At 43.5% G+C, this 18,331-nt stretch overlaps 1 protein-coding gene across 4 annotated transcripts in view; it reads right to left on the bottom strand.

The window, feature by feature from the left end:
- The window catches only part of WWC2 (WW and C2 domain containing 2), a 208,057-nt gene that overhangs the window by 36,531 nt on the left and 153,195 nt on the right, over positions 1–18,331 (bottom strand). For all 4 annotated transcript variants that reach the window (XM_084856506.1, XM_084856505.1, XM_084856507.1 and 1 more), the window contains 4 exons: positions 12,973–13,096; positions 10,448–10,528; positions 10,261–10,347; positions 3,539–3,731 (listed from right to left, as the gene is read on the bottom strand). In XM_084856506.1, the coding sequence (XP_084712632.1) occupies positions 3,539–3,731; positions 10,261–10,347; positions 10,448–10,528; positions 12,973–13,096 (485 nt within the window). The remainder of the gene's footprint in view (positions 1–3,538; positions 3,732–10,260; positions 10,348–10,447; positions 10,529–12,972; positions 13,097–18,331) is intronic.

The following is an 18,331-nucleotide window of genomic DNA, read 5'->3' as shown; positions in this document are numbered from 1 at the left end:
AAAAGGTAGGAGTGGCAAAAGGAAACGAAGGGGATTGGCATAAGTAGATATTTATAATTCACGTATTCTGATTTAACTGGTTGATAACAGTCTTTTGTTGTTGTTTATTCCTCAGTAGGAGGACAACGTGATTTAAAGAGTGTATTTTTAAAAATAAGCAGATAATCTGGAAACATTAAGGATCAGATAGATAATGCATACCCACAAGGATGAAAAGTCATTTATATTCGGTAAATCTAATCAAGCGTAATAGATCCATGCAAAAGAGAGTACTGGCTAAGTTGATGCCTGGGGCAAAATACAGTTGGCCTCAGTCCATCTTCTTCATGAGAAGGAAAGTAGTTTTATATGCAAGAAAAGAAAATTTAAGCTCATATCTGGAGGCTTAAGAGCCCTATTGTGCAACATGCCTCAGGCACCATCACTTTACACTCTGGCAGAGTCCGTGGTTATTAATCAATATGCTTCCGTTATACTATCATCTACTGGACAGCTACCAGGGCAATAATAGCTTGAAAAATATAAAGAAAAATAAAGCGATCAGCCTCTTACCATGAAACTACTACACAGGAGAAATTGGACAGTGTTGCCTGATGCATCTTTGCCACTGAGTTAGGGAAGGAGCCACATAGCTCTGTAGCAGGATACATGCTTTGCATGCATGAGGTCCCAGGTTCAGCCCCATGCTGGCATGGGAAATCCCCAGCATGGGCTGGGAAAGTCTTCTGCTTGGCACCACAGAGAAAGGGCTTCACTCAGAGTAGGTTACCCTGGGCTCCACCTCGAAGCAACTTGGCATAAGGCAGCTTCATGTATTCACCGCAATGGCAAATGGAAGGGTGCTATTAGCTTTGCATTTATCTGGGTTGCCTATCAATCTATGTTGCTATCTGACAATAGTCACCACCACAAATATCAGCATAAAAGGCAACCCAGGAAATTGTGTCATCACAAAAACTGTATTTAAGAGCATTTCTCATGTGAGCTTTATTTATATCAATGGAGCTTGGAAGAGCTGTAGCAAGGAAATTTGAATCTGTAGTGGAATGAACTCCAGCAAAGGAGATCGTTACCTTGTCATGGTGCTGGAGCTGGAGCACCTCAATGACGTCATGAGCTAAACTGTGAAGGGACACCCAAGATGGGAAGGTCATGGCAGAGAGGTCAGACTAAATACGATCCCTGGGGAAGGAAACGGCAACCCACCCCAGTATTCTTGCCATGAAAACTAAGATGATGCATGCCATATGCCAGCAAATTTGGAAAACACAAGAATGGCCAACAGATTGGAAAAGATCAACTTATATCCCCATACCAAAAAAGGGAAGCACCAAAGAATGTTCAAACTATCAAACAGTGGCACGTATTTCACATGCCAGTAAGGTAATGCTCAAGATCCTGCAAGGTAGACTCCAGCAATTCATGGAACGAGAATTGCCAGATGTACAAGCTGGGTTTAGAAAAGGCAGAGGAACTAGAGACCAAATTGCCAATATCCGCTGGATAATGGAGAAAGCCAGGGAGTTTCAGAAAAACATCTATTTCTGTTTTATTGACTATTCTAAAGCCTTTGACTGTGTGGATCATCTCCCTCCTGAGGAATCTGTATAACGACCAAGTAGCAACGGTAAGAACAGACTACGGAACAACGGACTGGTTTAAGATTGGGAAAGGAGTATAGCAGGGTTGTATACTCTCACCCTACCTATTCAACCTGTACGCAGAACACATCATGCGACGTGCTGGGCTTGATGAAGCCAAGGCTGGAGTTAAAATCGCTGGAAGAAATATTAACAATCTCAGATATGCAGATGATACCACTTTGATGGCTGAAAGCGAGGAGGAGCTGAGGAACCTTATGATGAAGGTGAAAGAAGAAAGTGCAAAAGCTGGGTTGCAGTTAAACCTCAAAAAAACCAAGATTATGGCAACCAGCTTGATTGATAACTGGCAAATAGAGGGAGAAAACGTGGAGGCAGTGACAGACTTTGTCTTTCTAGGCGCAAAGATTACTGCAGACGCTGACTGCAGCCAGGAAATCAGAAGACGTTTACTTCTTGGGAGGGGAGCAATGACAAATCTTGATAAAATAGTTAAAAGCAGAGACATCACACTGACAACAAAGGTCCGCATAGTTAAAGCAATGGTATTCCCCGTAGTAACCAATGGCTGCGAGAGCTGGACCATAAGGAAGGCTGAGCGAAGGAAGATGAGATGCTTTTGAACTGTGGTGCTGGAGGAAAATTCTGAGAGTGCCTTGGACTGCAAGAAGATCAAACCAGTCCATACTCCAGGAAATAAAGCCAGACTGCTCACTTGAGGGAATGATATTAAAGGCAAAACTGAAGTACTTTGGCCACATGATGAGAAGACAGGACACCCTGGAGAAGGTGCTGATGCTAGGGAAAGTGGAAGGCAAAAAGAAGAGGGGCCGACCAAAGGCAAGATGGATGGATGATATTCTGGAGGTGACAGACTCGACCTGGGGGAGCTGGGAGTAGTGACGGCTGACAGGAAGCTCTGGCGTGGGCTGGTGAAGTCATGAAGAGTCGGAAGCGACTGACCGAATAAACAACAAACAAAGTGGAATGAAATCATGCCTCCAAAGACACCTGAAAGACTGTTCAGAGCTTCTGACTTCTCAAATTAATGTGTGTGTGTGTGCGCGTGTGTGTGGAGGGGGCATTTTGCTATCTCTGAAGCAGAACAAAAACATAGTCTGCTAGACAAATGTCTGTTTCCTGCAAACATACTATTTGCACCAACTGTTTGCTATTTAAATGTTTAATCGGTACAAGTCTAATATTAGATCATTTCCCATGCAAGTGACAAGAAGACAAAAAACCAAACACCCCCGCCAAGCCCTGCACATCTATCTACAGGGTGAAGTTACATAATTTATTATACTGCCAAAGGTATGATTATGTAATACCTTAGAGGAAAGCAAACTGGGCACTCTGTGTGGCTTGCATATCATATGGCCAATGCCAGAAGCCTGGACATTTTAGCTTTCACTAAACGTTCATTACCACGACTATACAGAGACATAGAGGAATGTGATGAATAAATGCAAATAGATTAGAAGCAAAAATGTCCAAATTTCTTATGTTTTTCAGCTTCTAAGCCAGTATGTAAAAAGCAGAGTTGAGGGACTGAACCAAAGTCTTCCATACTTAAGAGTACACTATTCTGTCAGAAAGCATGTGAACCATACATTGTGACTTACCACTCATCACATCCATTAATAGGGTATGCAAATTATGCTTATTACATGCATCTAAATTATGAATATTAGCTGCAGCCCTCAAGCTCATGATGCATTTCCAATTAAGCCCTCAATGCTGAACAAATTGTCTACTGCTGTAATACTGTGATAGAAAGAGAGTCTAAATTCTGCAATCATCTAATATCAGAGATGAATATATTTAGTGCTGTGGAGGTTGCTAATGCACGGCCCAGAAACTTCCTATCCATCAGTATGACAGAGACAGAGAAAGCAAAAGAACATCAAACAAAGCCAGTAATAAAGAATACTTACTAGGCATTCTTCCCGATGAGTTTTACTGACAGAGCAGACATCCACTCTCAAAGTCTTTTGATGCAAAGATGTCTGGGAAATGACTACTCTGAACATCTCACTAAATAAAAGAGTTTCAGCAGCAGAATGGACTTTTGTGCGAAATAGACAACTGATATCAGCTGAAGATGGCAAAATTGCAATTCTAAAATATCTAGAGTTGGGAAGGATTAAAAAAAAAGATTACTTAAACGTACATCGTGAAGTATCCATGGATGTTGCATTATACAATGATATATACTTAAAACAAATGCCTTTTCCTGCATAATTCTCATGTTCAGCTGCAGGCTTCAATACTAACTGCATTACAGCTGCCAATAATAAGGTTGTGTCACCAAACCTAATTACTGGGAAAATTAGTTTTAAAAAACACAATAACAAGTAGGGCAAGAATAATGGAAATGCTCAAACAGAGGAGTATGCAGGAATAAAAGAAGAATAGCTCATACATCAAACCTCCAATTGCTATCCTCAGCCTTTGGCCCCACACTTAAATTTTTTCTGTTACTTGGAAACAGAATGAAAGATACTCATCATCATCATCACCATCGTTGTTATTGTTGTTTTTGTTATTATTATTATTATGCTGCTGCTGCTGACATTATTTCATGGAAAGTAGAGTTTGCTATTTTAATAGAAATACCAGAGGATACATTAGGATGCTGAATATTATCCTAACAGATATTCCAGGAAGTAGGAATAATATTTTGGAGATGTAAAAAGGGTTATAAAAATAAAGTAGAGAATTTCGTTCTAAGAATAAATAAGATACAATGACCTGATTTGCATGATACAACTGCCCACTGTGGCTTAATTTACCCAATGAACACCATTTTTGCCAGGCTTGCTGTGGCTTGTCATTTCATGTGAGCCTAGCTTCCAGGGGTTGTTTGAGGGTTACATAACCCTGAAATAACCATGGGTTGTTTTATAGTTATTTGAGAGTTGCCTAACCCTCAAGCAAGCTCTGCGAACTAAGTTTGCATGGCAAGACAGGCACCCATGGGCACCATGCAAAAATGGCACCCACAGGCACCCAGCACGACACCAGAGGGAGGAGTTGAGAAATACTGCAGTCTTTAAGAACATTTAAGTCCTGGTTCAAGCTCACAGACTGCTATTTCTCTCTCCCCACAATCCCTTTTAACCAGTTCTAAGGACAGGATTATGTGGGGAAATGTCAATGTAAATCCAGCACAATCCATAATCACAGCTGCCCTTTTCCCCTGGCACCACAAATAACCATCAACGATTCCTCTATCCTTCATTTACAGCCCTCCAGTTCCTACTGTTGTTTCTACACTAGATGTTGCTCCTGGCTGATAGTCAGAATCATGACCTATTTCACAGGCCACCTTCCCTTTATATCTCTTATATAATACAAAGTACATTGCATACTTCTGAAAAGATCTTAGAGTTCATGCCATATTTTTAATGACTGCTACCTTCCTAGCAGTCACCTTATTGCTGATGTTATGGGTAACATTCCAAGACTTTTCCCCATGCCTCTCCCACTTATATCATCTCAACCAGTTTTTATTTAGGTAACTCTTTATTGTTAGCAGCCTTGTCCATCTCTACCATAGAGGAGAAAGTGCTACTCTTCCCAAGTAGCTGCTTTTATAGAACTGTCATGATGACACAGATACGCTACATCCACCTCCTAAACAAATGCTTCTAAGACAGCTTCTTCCCACATTACAGTGTAGCAACGTAGGAGTTCTCACGCATTACTGCTATGTCTGAAAACAAAGCAGGAAGGGTGAAAACAAAAACCATGCCAGAGAATAAAGATGGCTCATCAATCTTTCCCTCGCACTGTGTGCCCAAGCTACGTTTTCTAACATGGAGTAGCTTGTGGGACTATTCCCATACCATATTGTGATAGTAAGTAAAGTCCTTATAAATATTTCTGCAAATTAAACCACATTGAAAAAACTGCTTTCAGTAAAACAGGCATTTCATGCGTTTGTAAAAAGGCACTGCTGTCTTGAAATGGGTACGTAAAGTTGCATTGACTTTGAAATGCAAATACATCCCACACAGACAGTGAATGTTTAAACTCTCCAGTTAGTGGATGAATTTCGGAGACAACTCAAAAGTACACTCAGTTGAAAATCAGCTCCTTCTGGAGAAGACTTTCTCCCACTATCATATATATTAGGGATGGGCAACTTCAGGGGGCCTGGAAGTCTTTATTTATTTATTTATTTATTAAATTTATTAATCGCCCATCTGACTGGTCACCCAGCCACTCTGGGCGAAGTACAACCCACCATAAAACAATTTAAAACAATAAAATTTTACCATAATTTTTTTTTTTTTAAATACCCTAACCCACCCCAAATGCCTGCCTGAACAACCACGTTTTTAATGCACGACGGAAGGTCATTAAAGAGGGGGCATGACGGAGTTCCCTAGGGAGGGAGTTCCACAGAGTGGGGGCCACCACAGAGAAGGCCCTCTCCCTCGTCCCCACCAGTCTAGCTGTCCTGGCTGATGGGACAGAGAGAAGGCCATCCGAGGCTGATCTTGTTAAGCGGCCTGTCTGGTGTTGCTGGAGGCGCTCCTTAAGATAGGCTGGGCCGGAACCATATAGGGTTTTAAAGGTCAAAACCAACACCTTGAATTTGGCCCGGAAAACAACTGGTAACCAGTGCAACTCCTTCAGCACTGGAGTGATGTGATCTCGCCGGCGGCTGCCTTTAATCAGGCGAGCCGCTGTGTTCTGTACCAGCTGCAGTTTCCGAACTGTCTTCAAGGGTAACCCCATGTAGAGCGCATTACAGTAGTCTAAACGAGAGGAGACCAGGGCATGTACTACTGATGGGAGCAGATGGTCGGGAAGGAAGGGGCGCAGCCGCCGTATCAGATGGAGTTGATACAGCGCTGTCTGGCTCACAGCTGACACCTGAGTCTCCATGGACAGCTGGGAGTCCAAAATGACCCACAGGCTGTGGACCTGGTCTTTCAAGGGTAGCCGTACCCCATTCAACACCAGGTCAACATCCCCCAGCCTCCTCTTGTCTCCCACCAAAAGTACCTCAGTCTTGTCAGGGTTGAGCTTCAGCTTATTCCTCCCCATCCAGCCACTCACCGTCTCCAGACATTTGGACAGGGATTCTACGGCCAACCTTGGTGAAGATCTGAATGAGAGGTAGAGCTGCGTGTCATCCGCATATTGATGACACTGCACCCCAAACCTCCTGATGATAGCCCCCAGGGGCTTCACATAGATGTTAAATAGCATCGGGGAGAGGATGGAACCCTGTGGCACCCCACAAGTAAGTGGCCACGGGTCCGAAACCTCCTCTCCCAGTGCTACCCTCTGGTACCTGCCGGAGAGGAAGGACCGGAACCACCGCAATACAGTGTCTCCAATGCCCAACCCCTCCAGGCGGTCCAGGAGGATACCGTGGTCAACGGTATCAAAAGCCGCTGAGAGGTCGAGGAGAACAAGGAAGGAGCATTCACCCCTATCCAGAGCCCTCCTCATATCATCCACCAAGGCGACCAAGGCCGTTTCTGTCCCATGCCCAGGCCTGAAGCCCGACTGAAATGGGTCTAGATAATCAGTTTCTTCCAAGTGTGCCTTCAACTGCACCGCCACCACCCGCTCAATCACCTTGCCCAAAAATGGCAGATTTGAGACTGGGCGAAAGTTGTTCAGAACTTGAGGATCCAAGGAGGGCTTCTTTAAGAGCAGTCTTATCACTGCCTCCTTGAGGGCTGATGGCATCACTCCCTCCTCAAGGGAGGCATTCACCACTGCCTTGATCCCCTCACCCAGTCTCTCTCTGCAGCTCATAATGAGCCAAGATGGGCAAGGATCAAGTAAACAGGTGGTCGGCCTTACAGATGAAAGCACCTTGTCCACTTCATCAGGAGGAAGAAGCTGGAACCGATCCCACAAAACCGGTTTGCCACAGGCCGCCTCTTGCTCACTAACTGTATCCACAGTGTGCAGAGTAACACACCTAATCTGATCAATTTTATCTGCAAAGTGCCTTGCCAAAGCCTCACAGGAGGCCTTAGAATGCTCCAGTGGTTCCGGAGCCACAGGACCGACCAGGCTCCGGACCACTTGGAACAGCCTCCTGGGGCAGCACTCTGCAGACGCGATGGAGGCAGCATAATATTCCTTTTTTGCTGCCTTCACCGCCACGTGATAGGCTGAAGATATAGCTCTAGCCCGTGTCTGATCGTCTTTGGAGCGAGACTTCCGCCACCGGCGCTCTAGCCGTCTCACCTCCTGTTTCAGAGCTCGTAACCGCGGATTGAACCATGGTGCAGTCCGAGCCCTGTTCAGGGGGAGAGGGCGTTTCGGAGCCACCCGATCTAATGCCCCAGTAATTGCGGCATTCCAGCCACCCACCAGGGTCTCGACCGAGTGGCCGTTGGCATGACCCAGAGAATCCCCAAGCGCGTTCAGGAATCCGTTTGGATCCATAAGACGCCTGGGGCGGACCATTTTAATGGGTCCTCCACCCCTGCGGAGGGGTTGTGGAACCGAGAAGTCCAACATCACCAGATAGTGATCTGACCATGACAAGGGGGTGGTGGATATACCCCCGACTTCCAGATCACTCCCCGCTTCTCCAGAAACAAACACAAGGTCTAGTGCATGACCGGCTACATGGGTGGGCCCAGTTAGAATATGGTGCAGCTCCCAGGAGGCCATGGTCTCCATGAAGTCCCGAGGTGCTCCTGTGAGGATGGCCTCCGAATGTACGTTGAAGTCCCCCAACACCAGTAAGTTAGGGGACTGTACACGCACATCAGAGACCACCTCAAGCACCTCGGCCAGGGAGTCAGTCGTGCAGCGGGGTGGACGGTACACGAGCAGAATCCCCAGACTGCCCTTCAGGCCCAACCTCCAGTACATGCACTCAACAACCTTGGTCTCCCGGAGAGGGGGTCTGGTGAAGACCAAGGACTCTCGGTAGATAACAGCCACTCCCCCTCCCCGATCCCCAGCCCTCGGCTGCTGTGCATACGAAAATCCAGCTGGACACATGGCTGCAAGGGTTGGAGCAGCAGCCTCGGCCAGCCAGGTCTCCGTAATACATGCCAGGTCTGCACCCTCATCCAGGATCATGTCATGGATGAGGGAGGTTTTCTGGGTAACAGACCTGGCATTGCAGAGCAGCAACCGAAGGCCAGAAGATGGGGTCACGCCTCCCCCAGCCATCCTTTGGCTCTGGACAGGCCCGGAGCAGGGGACAGATACTACACATCTCTCCCTTGTTCCCCTTACCTGGCATGGCCTGCCCCTAGCGCTCCGCCAGTGCCTGCCGCCCAGCCTCGGTATGTTCTGGCCCCCAACACTCCCCCCACTGCCTCCATCAGGTGGACACATGCCCCCTCGCTCCCGCCTATCAGGCAGGCTACCCACCCCTAAAAACACAACAAAATCCCCCCAAACAAAATAAAACAAACAAACAAAACAATTAAAATCCCCTTAAAAATGCCAGGCAGGAGTCCACAGGGAAGGCCTGGTGGCGGTGGTAGCGGTGACGGCGGCAGCAGGCCCGGCGGCGGCAAGCACGCCTCTTCCCCAGTGGTGGTGGTGGTGGTGGCTTCTCCTGCAGGCCCTGGCTCTCCCAGGCCACCTCAGCCAGCCAGCTTATGTAGCCCCTCCAGGGAGGGGCAGGTGGAGCAGCACAGCTGGCTCGGTACCTGGGGGCCTGGTCCTGCAGGGACTGGCGGTCTGCCAGGCAGAAGTCCACAAGGAAGGCCTGGTGGTGGTGGCAGTGGCGGCAGCAGCAGGCCCAGCGGCGGCAGCAGCAGGCCCAGCGGCAGCAGCAGCAGGCTCAGCGGCGGCAAGCACGCCTCTTCCCCGGTGGTGATGGTGGTGGTGGCTTCTCCTGCAGGCCCTGGCCCTTTCTCTCTCTAGAAAGTCACTTTCTATCCCCTGGATGCCCCCCCCCCCCAGGCTGCACTCTTGTCACTGCTGTGCTGCTGAAATTTGGCAAAGCCATGGCAAAAAATGGGCTTCTCCCCATATTACATGGAGGCTTAAAAGGGAATAATTTAGCTTATTTTCAAGCTAAATTTGCTTCTTTTAAGCCGCCATAGTGGTTCGCTGCCAAAATTCCACCAATTTTTTTGCTACTGCTGCACCAAAAGGGGGCTGTGTTGCCTACCCCTGATATAGATCCTTAGACAAATCCAGCTATATCTGCAGTCCAGAGATAAGCAATCACCCTTTACAGAATAAAAAACAAATCAAAGACAGACTTTAAAAAATAAGTACAAAAGCTCTGTGCACATGAAGAAGGAGATAAGGAAAATTTAACGGTGAATTTCTGTTCTTCTCATTGGCAGGAGAGCACTCAACACCAAGACTTTCCCAGTATTGAATGCCTTCCCATCTTAGGAGGGAGAATTGTATGTCATGCTCCTACTATCCAGCAGATGCCCATGACAATAGCTCACAAGAGCAGTGGTAATCCTAGAGGAAGATGGTGAAGGAAGCATTGTGTTTTGCAAGCAACCAACATTTGCAGCATTTGCAACATTTGCAGCTAGAAGAAGGCAATTTCCTCGATGACAGAGGTTCAGCCTGAACAACATCTGAATTCTCTGCAATCAAAGGTTATAAATGCACTTTAATTTCCTGAAAAGTGAGTATTTATTGTTAAATTACCAGTCTACCATTATCTAGGGAGTATTTTACTTACACTTTGGAGCCTGGGGATATTGAAAGGGCATGAAGATTTTGTAACTGCACCACAATTATCACAAAACTTGAGCTGTTTGTATCATATCTGTTAAGAAAAAGGCGGGGGGGGGGAGCCTGCATCAGACACATTTAAGACATTTACAGTTGTCATTAAATAGCTGTTCTTTTTACATGTGGTGACCTACCTGAGTCCTATTTCTACTTGAGCTGTCTCTAGAACTGTGGTATCATCTTCACTATATGCAACTTCTTCGCTATCATTTGGTCTAGAGAACAAAGATAAAGAGTTGAAGATAGCTAAAGGTAATGATAAACAGCCTTTCCCCGCCTCAGCTCCCCAGTTGTTGGGCTACAACTCCCATCATCCCTGGCCATTGGCCCTTCTGACTAAGCACAATGGGAATCACAGTCCACCAATATCTGGGAAAGGCTCAGACAAACCAACATTTAAACTTTTGAACACTAATATACTCTACTTATACTATACCAAAATCACAAGATTAATGTGAACGGTGCTTCAGTCCAGTTTGAAGAATTTTTAGTCTTATGTGTACTGAAGCTGTCAAAGTGGGATGGCAGAAAACAGTTACTTTCTTAAGGATTTAAGAAATAATACTAAGGTTTATCTCACTAGTAGCTAGTTATTTGAAGATCCATCCTTGAAGGGTCATCATTATTTATAATTGCCTGCACAAGCAAAGAGAGAACAATTGATATTGGGACTAGAAACTCTCCCTTTTTCACACTTTGCAATTTGCCTCAAGTTTTATAAAATTATGTTGCCCCTTCATTATTTAGTAGCTTATTTATTCTGATTATAAACAAATGTGCTTTGAAGAGCGTCAGAGACTAGTTTTTTAACTATACATCTATCGTAAAAAATCCTCAGTTCTTGAAATTACTACATTGGGATGTGAGATTACATTTGCACATAATCCATCATTCACTGTCAACATGCTCATTGATTACATTGTTTTTTAAAAAACATCCACTGTCAAAAAGTAATATTGGGACAATCTTCTTTCTCCTCCCCTATTTATTTGCTAAAATTAATGAAACAAAGGCTAACTATATCAGCTATCGTTATTATGTGGCATTATTTATATTTCTATCTTATCATTCTTCCAATGAGTTTAGGGAGCATGCAGAATCTCACCCCATCCCATGTTAGATGTCTGCATAATTAAGAGTTAAAAAATGCATCTGCAGCACCCAATTATTTTCTAAAACTTATAGAAATGTTCTGTTCTACAGCTTGGTCAACTCAGATGTTTCAACAGTAAAAACATAAAAAGAACCATGCTGAATCAGACCAAAGGCCTTTCTAGTCCTGCGTTTTGTTGACACAGTGGCCCACCAGATGCTTACGAGAAGCTTACAAGCAGGCCATGAATGCAACAGCACCCAGCAACTGGCACACAGAGACATACTGCCTCTGATACTGGAGGTAATATGTAGACATCATGATTAGCAGCCACTGACAGCCTTATCCTCCATGAATTTGTCTAATCCCCCTTAAAGTTATCTACGCTGGCAATCATCACTATCTCTTGTGGCAGCAAATTCCATAGTTAAAATATGCACTATGTGAAGAACTACTTTTAGCTGTCCTGAATCTCCCACTGTTCAACATCATGGGATAACCCTGGGTTCTAGTGTTATGAGAAAAACTTCTCCCTAGCCACTTTCTCCACATCATGCATAATTTGATACAGCTCTATGTACACACATGGACACATGCACTGGCTTACTTGCATTTCTTCTAAACTAAACAGCCCCAAGAATTGTAAGCTTTCCTCATAGGGTAGTTGCTCCAGTCCCTTGGTAATTTTGGTTGTCCTTTTCTGCACCTTTTCCAGTTCTACAATATCCTTTTTCAGGCACAGCAACCAGAACTGTACACTGTATTCCAAGTGTGGTTGCACCACACATTTGTAAAAGGGCACTGTAATACTGGAAGTTTTGTCTTTCATTCCTTTTCTAATTGTGCCCAGCATGGCATTTGCCTTTTTCACAGCAGCTGCACACTGGACTGACATCTTCATCAAATACAATCTCCTTATTTAAATTAGGGCCATGCCGAATGTTTTCCAGTGTTGATATTCACTTCAAAAATGGCATATTCAAGTCACCCAAACAGATGAACAACCACCCACTAACCTTACCTGCTTTAACATCTGTTTTGTTCCACAGCTTTTGGGCGCCCCATTGCTCGCCTGGTTCCTGCTTTTTTTCTGTGCCATTTTTCTTATTCTTTGCCCTTTCAATCTACAGCCTCATTTGTCCACATTGTGGTTTACTATGATTTGCTGTGGCAGCTTACATAATTTGTTGAGGGGCATCTGTGTGACATCATCACATTAGAAGCAGCACTGCAATATTATTTACAAAATCACATGGATTACCATACCCAATAAGATTAAATGACAATATGGGCAAATGAGGCTGAGAACTGTGGAACATAACGGGAAGATCATAATCAAAACAGTGAGGTTATGTTCACAACTGCCCAAATAACTGAAAATGGAAGCGATACTTATGAAAAAACAAGATAAGATGAGGTAATTAGTTTCTTGGCCCTACATACTAGTTTTCAAGTTGCTGCGAATGTCTGGACATGATGGTACCAGATGCTTGAATGTTATTTTTGGATAAGAAATTTAATACATACATACATACATAAGTGGAATCACTTCTGCCTTAAACCTACTGTTTTACAGAAGCTTCGTATACTCCGCTGTCTCCAGCCACGGACTCATCAGATACTGCGGCAGATACACACCCTGCTTTCTCCTCAAGCAGGTGACTTACTTTTCTTCTTGGTAAGTCAACACCTAAGTAAAGGAGGAGGAAGAGAATCTTTTAGATTATATTGACCAGAAAAGGGTAAAAAGCACAAAGCTCTTAAATCACAGTCAAGTTGAAAAGGAAGTTTCTGGTCATCAAATGAAGCAGCTACTTTCATTGCAATGCTTTAGAATGAGAGGCTATATTATTTCTATAGTATTCAACCTTTTCAGACTCAGGAGGACCCACCTTTAACACCATCCAACAATTATACAGAAGAGAGAATCTGTTAAATACAGCTTGCTGTGTAGAGCTGAGAAAAGCTGCAGCTGCTAAAATTCCCTTTTCCACAGATATTAAAAACAAAGGAGACCTATCCTCTTTTGCATCTTGTCACTGTCTCCCTTTTTTTTCCTTGACAAAATAAAACCCAAACAATTATGTGTTCTCCTAATTTCCTTCATTTGCTCATTTCACATGATAAGAGTTAGAAATAATTCTGTCTCCATTCACTCTGAGCTTGGGTACTGTGGATTTATAGTTCTCTATGTGCTTTTATACCTCTCTCTAATACTACAATCTTTGGGGGCCCTGTGAGACTTAGTAATATTTGCCAAATCGGTTCTGCTTGTGGCAAGTTAACAGAATTTGGCATTCCCCCACGGCAGAATTTTGCATGTAACCAGTGCACTTTTACGGTAATTTGAATGATCTTTATATTATTCAAGGCCTACATGATTTTGACAGGATATACTTTCTTAAGCATTGGCTTATTCCTTTCTCAAGTACAAAATGGAATATCTGCACCCTTCCTGGCCCCCTTCCTGGTGGGAGTGGGGTACAGTGGAAAGGTGTTGGAGGACAGGGCTGTGTGTTACCCACAGTTTACCCTGCACCCCCTAAGCTAGCCTGCTGCATTCAGATGTGATGGTGGATGCTGTCCCATTGCCAGCACTGAAATAAGATTCAGGTGCCAATTCAATTAGCTTTTCTACACGAAACAGATGAGGCTGCCATCTTATCCTTTGCCTCACAGATCAAAATGTCTTGGGCTGGCCCTGGTGCAATGCATCTCAGGTCAGAGTTCTTTCCATTTGTGGGTCCCAACCCACTGGTGGAAGACCAATATACTACATATGGAGCCTAGCACAATTACTGCTTTCCCCAAAACAGTTTCCCATCACCATTATCCTATGTTCATCCTTAGCCACAAATTTTTCCCACATTTCAAGTCTGCCATTTCAATCTTATTTGAGAAACACTATAAAGCACAGTGCATGAGAGGCCTTCAAACGGAAGGCCAAAGGGGGAAGCTAAGCCAAAGGCCTCACTCAGCTTGGCCAAAAAGCACATTAGTCCCCATATCTACCAATTAGGACATCAAGTAACATTATCCCTTCTGAAATTCCTGTAAGAAATAAATACTAATTCTGCCTTGGGTTCAGCAAGGATATGTTCTGGGGCCACTACCATCGAAATGTAAGAGAATTTTCAGGGCCAACCATAACTTAATTCCAGTCTTCACCTCATATTCATTCATGTGCTAGATTTTCCTGCAGAGAGCAAGCAACATTCATCGTAAGCAGCATCCTGTAATATAATAAGCTGCAAGCCTGTGGAGTCCTTTCATCTGCCAAGGAGCCAAATGTATTGGTATGCATTACGCCCCCCTCCTGAGTCATGACTTTACATCTTGTTAAGATGTTTAAATTTTAAGGCTTCAGATTAGAGGATTGATTGCTGCATTTCTCCTTTCGTTTGTAGCGGTGGGGATGCTTTTTCCTTGATGATGAAGTGCTTTTTCTTCCACCACTTTGAGAGGGGTGAAGGTGATGACATGATTTATTGATTACCCCCAGGAATAACTGCAGCAGTCTGAAATCGACTTTGACAATGACAGAGACTGTCTGTGGAAGAACTTCACGGTTATTCTAACTCTGTTATTCCAAAGATATTCTGCCCAGGAAAACCTATGTCCAGGGACAAAGCCACCTCCTCTCCTTCCTGCCCTCCAAGTAAAGATGCAGAAGAACGCAGAAGTGTGTATTACCAAACAAACAAAAAATCTCCAAACCCCAAATCTAGCACCTTAGGTCCCACTGATTTCAAAGTTAAGCACATGCTTAACTTTCACAGTGAAATCAACGGGACTAAAAGCACCTAACATTGAAATTGGCCACAATCTAGATATTTAGAGGAATTTCAGGAACTTCAACGTATTTGAATCAAGAGATATATGCACTAAGGGATTACTTTTATGATGTGCTACCTAAAACACAAATAATGAATTCAGATAACTAGGGTTTATGTAATGGAGGCTGTCCATTATAAATACAGGACTTTAATCTCCCAAATAACTTCTTTATAACCCTAATTAATATTCAAATTGTAAACTACGCTTAGTATCCCAGAGTATTATTAAGCTTGCCAAACAGATTAGTACTATGTATTGTATTGTATGCTGACTCGAGTGGCTGGATAGCCAGCCCGATGGGCGGCTCATAAATCTAATACATACATACATACTACAGTTTGGGGAAGCAGATAAAAGCTACAGCACTTGCTCACTGAACTTAGTAGAACATACTTGTGGGAAAATATGCATAGGACTGGACTGTTAAACTCCAGATTGAGTTGCAGATATTGCATTGATTGATTGATTGCATTTATATCCCGCCTTTTTTCCTCTTGCAAGGAACCCATTTTGTAACCCATTTTGTAGTTGAAAGATGAATGAGCTAATATTTAGGAAAGGAAATCCTGTCCAAATCATGTAGACCTTGAATACTTTGGAGCTAAAGGATCATCCAAACTGCCATAAACATATCGTTAGATGCAAAATTCTGCCAATGAGGAATGCCAAATTCTATTAACCCACCACAAGTAGAACCAATTTAGAAAATATTATTAAGTATCCATAGACCCCCAAAGATTTTCAGTATTTGGATGAGGGGGTAAAATACATATTGGAGTATGAAACACATAATTTCCACCACCACAGTACCCAAGCTCAGAGTGAATGAGGACAGAATTATTTCTCACTCTTATCATGTAAAATAAGCAAATGAAAGAAATTAGCAGGTTACATAATTTGTCTCCTTCATCTTGTTTGAATATTTGCATAAAAATTGGATTTCTTTTTTTGCCTGGGAATGGGGGAATAAATGGGATTTTGGGATGCCGATGAGCAGTCCTGGAGCAGAAACTACTTTCCAATGAGGAGGAAGAAGGGGATATACAGAATGAAAAAGCTCCCCCCAGTCATGAAGCCCCACTGAGGTTACATTTGGCATCCATAATATTGCTAGACACTGCCTTCATCTTTAAAAAAATTCCTCCATTACCATTGAGGGATAGAACTCTTCATATTGTTTAAGATACAAAACAGAAAATATTATATGGATTCTGACAGATGCATCAGATTACTACCCTTTGAGGCAGGACTGAAGCTGTGCAGACTTCCAACTTCCCTGCATATACACACATGTACAGTACCATACATTAGGAAGATTATTTTACTGGATACTGGTAGCACCGGAACAGAACGGTGGAAGATTAGAGCTTTCCAATAAAAATTTCATACTGCACATATAAGCAGACACATAAGACCTCCCCCGCCCCTGCCCCCCCTAAGATAAATGAGAAGAAAAGCCTCTCACTATATCTTAAAAGTATCTGCCTTTGGCCATCTGCAATCCTTACACTTTTGGCAAGTTTGTGATAAGCTAGAGAATGTACTATTTCATATCATGTCAGCTTGGCCAAGTGTGTTAAGTCTGAGTTAAGCAACAAAATACTGTCATTCATATTGCAAATAGATTTTTTTCTCCTTTATTCAGGCAACTGAGCAGATGGTAGGCAGTCAGCTCTGGAAGCCCTGCATGGACAATGACAGCTGGTTATTGATACTGTATGTCATGAGTCCACTTTGGCTGCAATCAGCCATCTTCATTACAAATGGTCTATGCCACGAAGCATGCTTAAGCATGAATACAGTACTTGACCAAATCAACCCCTTTTAGCTATCTAAATAAGCAAGCAGCAGCGTTAGCCACTATTCTCTGCTTCGCTATGTCTGATTAGAACACAGATAAAGCTGTTCCTGCTTCCCTTCATGGCTTAGGACCTGGGTACCTGAAGGAGCACCTATTCCCACATCAGCTGACCCATGTGTTAGTGTGTTTTGAGTGAGGCTTTCCTGGGTGCAACCATCATCTCAGGTGAGGCAGATGACAACTGGAGAAATGGCATTCTTGATGGTGGCATTTCATTTATGGAATTAACTCCCCAGAGGGGCTTGCCCAGTGCCTGCTTTGATATCTTTTCGGCACCAGGCAAAATAACTCTTTGTTCTCTCAGGCCTTTTAAGTTCTGACTGTTAACTGTTTTAACTTGCTTATTTTAATCAGTGGGCCTTAATGTTTGTTACATGTTTCAATATTTTGTATCCTGTCACGAACTGTCTTGGAACCGTTTGGTTAAAGGGTAGTATATAAAGGTATCTGTAAATAAATATTATGATTCTCTCTAACCAGAAAGAAAATGATTGTGAAACTGAACACGTTAACCAGAACGTGGCAGCAATACTATATGCAGGACTGGGGCTGGAGGGTGGGAGAGAGAAAGGGAAGTTTTTGAATACCTAGTATCAGCATAACACTGAAAGAATCAAAGTTCTAATGGAGAACACAGGTAAGGCATAAGAAGCCACACTAAGATCCACCACACAGCCCATAACCATATTGGATGATGCACTAATTACAGGAACAATTATTGCCTTTCCTTCTGTTTCTTTATCGTTTGAGGGCAAAACTTTTAAATTAAACCTTATCTTTGTGGATGCAGAAGCCATAAATCATTTCCATCTTGCAAATACAAATACTTTGAAGCCAGCAACAAGCCCATGCACAACAAACTCATGAGAGTTTAGCTAGGATCTGAGCAGTCAGTTGCTTGGAAATTTTAGATATCTTGTTTGATCAGTTAGCTTAACAAACAACACCAGGGGAGTGTTATTAAATAGTTTAACTCCTTGTCTCAAACAAGTCAACAGGTGCCAGAGGAAACTTTCAAAGGCACTGCAAGAAATCACCTTTTCTTGAAATCTCACTGATCCAGAGAATACAGTACCAGCGCTAAGACTACACATAGACTGGCTTTAGATGATCAGTGGGGGAAACAACCCAGTATAGGTTGTTTCCCCCACCCGTGTTGGTCACACGACCAGCATTTCCCTAATTACCTGCATCACGAGATGCCATGTCGTCTGAAACCAGCGCGCA

This window comes from Heloderma suspectum, chromosome 5, assembly GCF_057233095.1.
Source record: "Heloderma suspectum isolate Gila_16-S chromosome 5, 16-S_ref, whole genome shotgun sequence".
Lineage (NCBI taxonomy): Eukaryota > Metazoa > Chordata > Lepidosauria > Squamata > Helodermatidae > Heloderma > Heloderma suspectum.
This window is presented reverse-complemented; position numbering and strand designations above follow the sequence as displayed.